The sequence below is a fragment of the Beta vulgaris genome, chromosome 2, assembly GCF_026745355.1.
Source record: "Beta vulgaris subsp. vulgaris cultivar EL10 chromosome 2, EL10.2, whole genome shotgun sequence".
Lineage (NCBI taxonomy): Eukaryota > Viridiplantae > Streptophyta > Magnoliopsida > Caryophyllales > Amaranthaceae > Beta > Beta vulgaris.
Window position 1 is genome coordinate 49,581,908 of NC_079203.1, and position 8,504 is coordinate 49,590,411.

At 53.2% G+C, this 8,504-nt stretch overlaps 1 protein-coding gene across 1 annotated transcript; it reads left to right on the top strand.

The window, feature by feature from the left end:
• Positions 1-603: 603 nt before the first annotated feature.
• On the top strand, positions 604-4,329 carry LOC125495022 (uncharacterized). Its single transcript, XM_048639296.2, has 4 exons — positions 604-2,846; positions 2,928-3,058; positions 3,130-3,558; positions 3,635-4,329. Exons 1-4 carry the CDS (start codon positions 1,784-1,786, stop codon positions 3,974-3,976), a joined length of 1,965 nt encoding a protein of 654 aa, XP_048495253.2. The 5' UTR covers positions 604-1,783; the 3' UTR covers positions 3,977-4,329.
• Positions 4,330-8,504: the final 4,175 nt, after the last annotated feature.

Here is an 8,504-nt window from a genome sequence, read left to right on the forward strand (position 1 = left end):
TAAGCCCAAACAATTAGCCCCACGCCAGGAATGGGAAATATCGAGGCCCTGCTGAAATCTTTCCCGTTCGTGGCGGAACCTAGACAGTTTGGAACCCAGGTTGCCCTGCTTCTCAGGCAGGAAAGGAGGGCGCGTGCCGACCCAGTCTCCTCAAGGAGGAGGGAGGCAGGAGTGCCGACCCGGTCTCCTCGAGGAGAAGGGTGGCTTGAGTGCCGACCCGGTCTCCTCAAGGAGAGGGGTGGCTTGAGTGCCGACCCGGTCCCCTCAAGGAGAGGGGTGGCTTGAGTGCCGACCCGGTCTCCTCAAGGAGAGGGGTGGCTTGAGTGCCGACCCGGTCCCCTCAAGGAGAGGGGTGGCTTGAGTGCCGACCCGGTCTCCTCGAGGAGAAGGGTGGCTTGAGTGCCGACCCGGTCTCCCCAAGGAGAGGGGTGGCTTGAGTGCCGACCCGGTCTCCTCAAGGAGAGGGGTGGCTTGAGTGCCGACCCGGTCCCCTCGAGGAGAAGGGTGGCTTGAGTACCGACCCGGTCTCCCCAAGGAGAGGGGTGGCTTGAGTGCCGACCCGGTCTCCTCGAGGAGAAGGGTGGCTTGAGTGCCGACCCGGTCTCCTCAAGGAGAGGGGTGGCTTGAGTGCCGACCCGGTCTCCTCAAGGAGAGGGGTGGCTTGAGTGCCGACCCGGTCTTCTCCAAGAAAGGTGGGATTAGTGTACGGCTCGGCCTAGGGACCAATGAGTCCCATGGTTGTCCGAGCCGGTATTCTCATTCGCTTAGTCAGCCAAGGAGGGTCTCCTTAGGCCGAGCCGGTTGGACGCGGCTCGGATGAGGGGCCAATGAGCCCCATGCTTGTCCGAGCCGGTGCCTGCTCTCGCTAAGTCAATCTGGGACTTAGGAGACTCACTCAACCAAGGAGGAGTGCCTCCAAGGGCCGAGCTAGGTGGACGCGGCTCGGATGAGGGGCCAATGAGCCCCATGCTTGTCCGAGCCGGTGCCTGCTCTCGCTAAGTCAATCTGGGACTTAGGAGACTTACTCAACCAAGGAGGAGTGCCTCCAAGGGCCGAGCTAGGTGGACGCGGCTCGGATGAGGGGCCAATGAGCCCCATGCTTGCCCGAGCCGGTGCCTGCTCTCGCTAAGTCAATCTGGGACTTAGGAGACTTACTCAACCAAGGAGGAGTGCCTCCAAGGGCCGAGCTAGGTGGACGCGGCTCGGATGAGGGGCCAATGAGCCCCATGCTTGTCCGAGCCGGTGCCTATGGTTTTGGACCACTGGCTGAGGTGACCGAGTGGATAACCTTGAGCTGATGAACTGGCAATACTGAGCTGGTGAACTTAATAGTTTCTTGGGAACCCAAATGCCACGTGGCAACGGTGGATTATTGGGGTGCTTGAAAACATGGTGGCGATTCAACTTCTGGTTAATCATGACTTTTGTGACGATTGATATTCCGAGGGGTTGTGCCTGTTGAACAGTTTTGGGCACTTAGGAGGCCCATTAAGGTGTTGAAGACACAAGGCCCGGTCCAAGAGGTGACGTGGAGCACGGGGACCGAGGTTTTTGCCTATAAGTAGGAGAGAGGGGAGAGATTTTTGTCACTTTTACAATTCTCTCTCTCTCTCTAAATTTGAGTTTTCTGCTCTCTCTCTCTCTACTTTCGAGCATTTTCTCTCTCTAAGTCCGAGCCCCATCTTCTTCGTCCGACCAGGTACGCATTTGTTTTGTTTTTTCGCTAAGTTTTTCTTCTCCTTCTTTTTAATAAAATCGGCCGACCCCCTTCTGTTGATAAATAATGGGGAGCTCGTCCGAGTCAGTGACACCCCCTCCACCTCCTTATAATTTAGCCGAGGAAGTGAGGGGTATGGGAATGGTATTGGTGTCAACTTTAATAAGTTGCCCGGATCCCTCGGCTGTGCCTGAGGCGCTTTCCCTCCCAAGTACTCCTTCGCAAGCCGAGGAGGAGGAGGCCGAGGGAGCCATCCCCCTACCCTGGGAGGTGTCCCTGGCCTATCCTTCTTCGAGGAGTTACTTAGACAGATTTTTGTCTGATGGTGTAGTTAGGATAGCTATGCCGGGAGAGGAAGGCGAAGCGTCGACGTCCGGGAGGCTCGTATATCCGGAGCTTGATCCGAAGGGCGGACCGGGAGCAAAGTTTCCACTTCCGTCTTTAATAAAAGCTTTGCTAGAAGATGCTCGAGGCCAAGCGGCCAAATTTCAAATAAAGGACCCTTATATACTTGTCCGACCCGATGCTAACCACACCATCTTATCTCCACCGCCGGGATGCACGGCATTTTATTACAAGGCAATGGAACTAGGTCTAAGATTCCCGCTGACCCAATTTGAGAAAGACCTTCTGAACGCCTACAACTTGTGCTTGGGTCAGCTTTCCCCAAACTCTTGGGGCGGCATTTTAGCGGTTCAAGTGATCTGTGACATCATCGGTGTCAAACCGACCCTGACCCTTTGGCGGCATATGTACAAATTGTTCGAAATGCCAGCCGGGGATCATGGTCCGGGCTGGTGGTGCTTTCAGGCTCGGCGGGGCTACCGTACCGTCCTTGATCTCCCTACTTCTCAAAAGGGGTTCCGCCGAGGGTTCGCCTTTGTGTATTATGGTGGGGAATGGGGCATCCCCACCGTGCCCCCGCCATCCGAGCCAAACCATTGTTTGAACTTCAAGGTGCCAGAGCTATCCGACGAGGAAGCTGTAGCCGCCATCTACTTTCAACTGGAGGCTAAGATAGTCGATGGTGGCGAGGTGTTCGTAGCGGGGAACTGGCTCCCGAGCTGTAAAGTGTTCAAGAACGAGCACTTCCTCGCCGCATTCGGCCTGAGTCCGGCCTTTCCCAAGGGTAATTCGGCAAAAGGGGGTCCGGTTGACTTATATTTATGCTTGCTTTGATATTTTGCTCTAACTCTTTTTCCTTTTGCAGAAGCCTCCCTAGCCTTTCTCAAAGAGACCGACTCAGAGATGGCTGAACGATTGACCTCTGCTGCACTGAAGGCGGCTCGGATTAGGGCCGAGATGAAGGCCAACAAGATCAACAAGCCCTCGAAGCCAAAAGTGAGAACCCTTTTACTTCCGACCCGGCTTAGGTTTTTCAATTTCTCACCAACTTTTAATATGTTTTGCAGGATCCTTCCAACCCTAAACCGAGGAAGCGCAAGGAGCGCACCGAAGAGAGGGTGGAAATGACGGAAAAGGCTTTGGCGAAGGCCCGAGCCGAGCAGGAGGCTGCCGCCAAGAAGGCAAGAAAGGATCCTTCTATCGAGGTGAATAGTCCTCGACCCGATTCAGGAGGTGGGGGGACACATGTCTCGGTCCACCCTTCAGATTTCGAGCCTGTTCGGAGTCCGGGGTACGAACCGGGGGCCTCTCACCATTCTCCGACCGAGCGCTCTTTATCCGAGGCACCGGTCCCGTTTACGCAAATGTCCAAGACGGACAAGAAGAAGAGGATCTCCGACGCACTGGAGATCCTATGCACTCAAACTGACCGGGACCACATCAACGAGGTCAACCCGAGGAATGAGTCGAGTGAGCTCTTCCGCTCTTGGATGGACGTGAGTGAACTTTTCTCCGCCCTTTTACTTGCTTTTTTATTGGCCAACTTCTAATTGTTGTTTATTGTTCATGCAGTTTTCCATCCGAATGACTAAAGTGGCCGAAGACCGGCTCGCCCTGGTACAAGAGGTCTCGGACCTGAAGCAGGCGGCTCGGTCGCATTTTGATGAGGTGTACCAGGCCAAGGAGGCCAAACGGTTGGCCGAGCTGCGCTTGGAGGAGGCCAACAAAAAAATCGAGAAGGGCGAGGCGACCTGGAAGCAAGAGAGGGAGGAGTGGCAGATCGAAAGGACCAATCTCTCTCTTGCCAAGGAAAACGCTGAGTCCGCCAAAGCTACGGCCGAGACCAAGCAGCTCAGGCCGAGAAGGAGTTGGAGGAGGTCCGGCTCAAACTTTCAACAGCCGAGGCTCAACTGAAAGAAGCCCAAGCGGCCGTTTCTCGCTCTCAGGAGGAGTGGTTCCAAGCTTGGCAGAAGTCGGATGACTGTACCGATTTCTGTGCCGACGTGGGCCAGTCTTCCCATAAGATGGGCGAGGACGAGGCGCTTGGTAGGCTTAAGGTGGCCTTTGCTGATTCCTGTCCCGGGGCCGATTGGAATTCAGTCTGGTCTCGCTACCAGGAGCTGGCGATGCCGAGGCAGCAGAGATTAAGGCTAAAATGGCTGAAGAGATGAGCTCGGACAGCGACTCTGACTCTGACTCCGATGATGGAGTGGAAGATGCTGGAGCACCGAGCCACCTCCACCAGAGCAACCTGCGGCCGAGCAACCTGCCACTGGTCCTTCTCTTAGCTTCTTAGGATTTTTATTTCTTAGCTTTGGCCTTGTCGGCCCTTTTAGCTTTTCTGCCTTCCGACCCCCTACTTTTGTAAACTTTTGGTTGTATTTTACAACTTTTAATCAATTGGAATACAACTACTATTTTGCAACTCGTCATTTGTCGCATATTTTTCGTTATTTGCAATATTACAACATTCAATAGACAATAAACTGGTTAAGTTTTGCTTGCCTTTTTGTTCAAAATAGACTGGTTAAGTCTCTTTCATTTCTGAGGTATAAACCGACTTGATACATGGACTGGTTAAGTCCGAGTTACAATTGATTTGTTTGCTAATCCGACCAAGTACTGCTGGCCTTACATCATGCCCCTAGTGCAAGTAACGAAAAAAGTTACACATAGAATCTTTTGAGATTATCTAGGTTCCAAGGCCGAGCCAGAGGGACCCCTTCGGGAGATTCGAGTCGGAATGTCCCTGGCTTGATGATTTCTGTAACTTTGTAAGGGCCGTCCCAATTTGCCCCCAACTTCCCTTTGAGATGGGAAAGTCCGGTGGCTTCGACCTTGCGGACGACCCAGTCACCTAGACTGATTGGCCGAGGCTTTACTCGCCGGTTAAAATGCCTTGTGATTCTTTGCTTGTACCGGATGGCTTGCAGCAAGGCATTGCCTCGGGTTTCTGGCAATAGGTCTAAGTTGATGGGCTTTTCTTCTTCATTCTGGTCGAACTCATAGAATGTCATCCGAGGGGAAGGAATTCCCACCTCGACCGGAAGGACAGCCTCGCTTCCATAGACCAAGCCGAAAGGGGAGTGCCCCGTGGCTGCTTTTACCGTCGTTCGAGCCGACCAGAGTACTCCAGGTAGGTCGTCCACCCACGCCCCTTTAGCGGCATCAAGGGACTTCTTGATACCCTTCAGGACAATTTTATTAGCCGACTCGGCTTGCCCATTGGTCTGAGGGCGGGAGACCGCTGAAAACCTTGTTTGAATGCCGAACCGGGCACAATATTCTCGAGTCGGCCCACTGTTGAACTGCGGCCATTGTCTGATACCAAGGCTCTTGGAATTCCGAACCGGGTAATGATGTTCCTCCATATGAACAACTGAACCTGCTTGTCAGTAATTGACGCCAGTGGCTCGGCTTCGGTCCACTTGGTGAAATAATCAATTGCCACAATTAGGAACTTCCTTTGCCCAGAAGCCGGGGGAAAAGGTCCGAGCAGGTCCATGCCCCACTTGTCGAAAGGCAGGACTGCTTGAATGGTGGTGAGGGGAGTGGCCGGCGCCCTCGGTATGTCCGAGTGAATCTGGCAGAGGGACACCGTCGGACTAAGTCCGAGGCATCAGCCTTTAAGGTAGGCCAATAGTACCCTGCTCTTAGCGCCTTTCCGGCTATAGTCCGACCCCCTTGATGGCTTCCACAGGCTCCTTGGTGTATTTCTCGGAGGACATAGTTTCCTTCCTCGGGAGTTATACATTTGAGGAGGGGATGAGTGAAAGACTTTTTATAGAGCTGCCTTTCATGCCAAGGAACCAACCAGACTTTGCTTAACCGGTCGGCTTCTTTAGGATCAGCTGGGTAAGGTCCCGTCTCGCAAGTACTCCACAATTTCCCATCCAGTTTGAGGATCGATTGAGTACGAGCTGCTCTTTAGCATTTATGCTAGGTCCTTCAACACTTCCCAAGTAATGGTTCTGGGGGCCGACCCCTCAGCAGAACTAGCCATCCGAGCCAGTGCATCGCCTGCTGATTTTCCGAGCGAGGAATGTGGGTGATCCGGAATCCGGACAACCTTGCAATGACAGCTCGGGCTTTGGCCAAGTACATCCTCATGTTGTCCTCCTTGGCCTCATAGTCTCCGGAAATCTGACCCACTATGAGTTGTGAGTCGGACTTGGCTATGATTGAGGTTGCTCCAGCTAGGATGCAACTGTATTCCGAGGATGAGAGCCTCATACTCGGCTTCATTGTTAGATCCGAGAAATTCGAACTTAACAGCATATTCAATTTTTTCTCCGACCGGAGGTTTGATGACCAATCCGGCTCCCAACCACTCTTTGTGGATGACCCATCAACAAGCAATTCCCACTCCTCTTGCGAACCGACCGGGGGTCGAGTTGCGCATTCAGTGATGAAGTCAGCGAGTGCTTGGGCCTTGATGGCTCTTCGGGGCTCGAACTCGAGCCCAAAATCTGCTAACTGGTCTGCCCAATCACTCATCCGACTCGAATGATTTCTATTTTCAATAAGCTTCCGGAGCGGTTGTCCGGTTAGGACTTTGATGGGGTGTGCTTGAAAATAGGGCTTGAGCTTCCGGCTTGCCATTACCAAGGCAAAACCATTTTCTCAACATCGCTGTACTTCGCCTCGGCCCCCTATAGGCGTGGCTGATGAAGTAAACAGGATGTTGCTTTCCTTCTCGCTCGGCTATCAGGACGGCGCTAAGAGCGTAGTCCGAGACAGCCAAGTAGATAAACAGGGGTTCCCCCGGCAAGGGGGAGATCAGTTTGGGCAAAGATGCCAAGTGATTCTTGAGGTCAGCGAAGGCTTGCTCGGCTTCGTCTCCCATGCGAACTCTTTTCGCTTAGGGCCTTGAAGAACAACAAGCTTTTCGGCCGACCGGGAGAGGAACCGACCGAGTGCCGCTAAGCAGCCGGTTAGGCGCTGTACTTCCCGAACATTCCGAGGCGATTTCATTTCTAAGACCGCTTTGATTTTGTCCGGGTTGGCCTCTATACCTCTCTCATCACTAGAAATCCGAGGCATTTCCCCCTTTGAACCCGAAGACGCATTTTTTAGGGTTGAGCATCATCGGTATTTCCTTAGGGTGCTCAGCGTTTCTTTCAGATCTTCAGGTGATCCGACTGGGCCTTGCTTTTGACATCATATCGTCAACTATACCTCAATGTTCCGACCCAATTGGTCGCTGAAGATTTTGTTACGGTACGCTGATATGTCGCCCCGGCATTTTTGAGGCCGAATGGCATCATTTTGTAGCAGTAGACACCCTGAGGAGTGATGAACGCGTATGAACCCTATCCTTCTCGGCCATGGGAATTTGATGATAGCCGGCATTTGCATCCATGAAGCTGAGAAGGGCGTGCCCTGCCGTTGAATCGACCAGCCTATCGATCTTTGGCAAAGGGTGATTGTCTTTTGGGCAGGCTTTGTTTAAGTCGGTGAATCGACACACATTCGCCATGCCCCACTCGGCTTTTTGACCAAACCCATTGGCCAGCCATTCCGAGTATTGACACTCTTCTATAAACCCGCCTCGAGCAGCTTCTTGACTTCTGCTGCTGCCGCGGCCGCATTTCTTTCGGGACCTTGGTGCCTGAGCTTCTGCTTGATAGGTCTGAACCCCTCTTTGATGTTAAGCTCATGGCACATGATTTTCGGGTCGAGCCCCGGCATTTCTGTGGCCTCATAGGCAAAGACATCTTGGTACTCCGTGAGCACTTGGATGATATCTTGCCTTGTTTGCGGGTCCATGGCCTTGCCTACCCTGACAGTCCGACCGGGGTCCTGGCCGATCGCGACTTCTTCGTCCTCTTCGGCTGGTTGAGGACGTTCATATTGCTTGGGGTTTTCAGTTATATACACCCCGAGGCTCGTTGAGGGCTGACCCCCTTCATACTTTCTTTTTTTCGAGTCCTTTTGGACGTCGTTGTCCGAGTCCTTTTGGACGTCGGTATTTTTGAGGCTATTCACATAGCACTCTCTTGCGGCCTGTTGGTCGCCTTGAATTTTTCCTACCTTCCCGTCATCAGTCTCAAACTGCAAGAGGAGCTGGTAGGTGGAGATGGCGGCCTTGGCCTTGTTTAGCATGGGCCTCCCCATTATTATGTTGTAAGGCAAAGGGATGTCTACCACCAAGAAGTCGATCGGTAGGCTTCTCCCCTTACCCTTTTCACCCATCCGAGTGGGTAATTTTATTGATCCGACCGGTGGACAGAGTACCCCCGAAGCCTATGAGCGGCTGAGCCATGGGGGTAACATCCCGTTCGGTGTATTTCAGCTTTTTGAGGCAGTCGAGGGTGATTATGTCAGCGGATGAGCCGCTATCTACCAATACCCTCTTCACCTTTGTATTCGCTACCTTGAGCTCGATGACAAGGGGGTCGTCGTGCGGAACACGCAACGTCCGACTGGGTTCCCCAAATGT

Coding starts and splice junctions, on each gene's coding strand:
- LOC125495022 (XM_048639296.2), top strand. CDS start 1,784: ATGGGGAGCTCGTCCGAGTCAGTGACACCCCCTCCACCTCCTTATAAT. Junction 2,847..2,927: donor GAGTCCGGCCTTTCCCAAGG/GTAATTCGGCAA, acceptor TTCCTTTTGCAG/AAGCCTCCCTAGCCTTTCTC. Junction 3,559..3,634: donor TCTTCCGCTCTTGGATGGAC/GTGAGTGAACTT, acceptor TTGTTCATGCAG/TTTTCCATCCGAATGACTAA.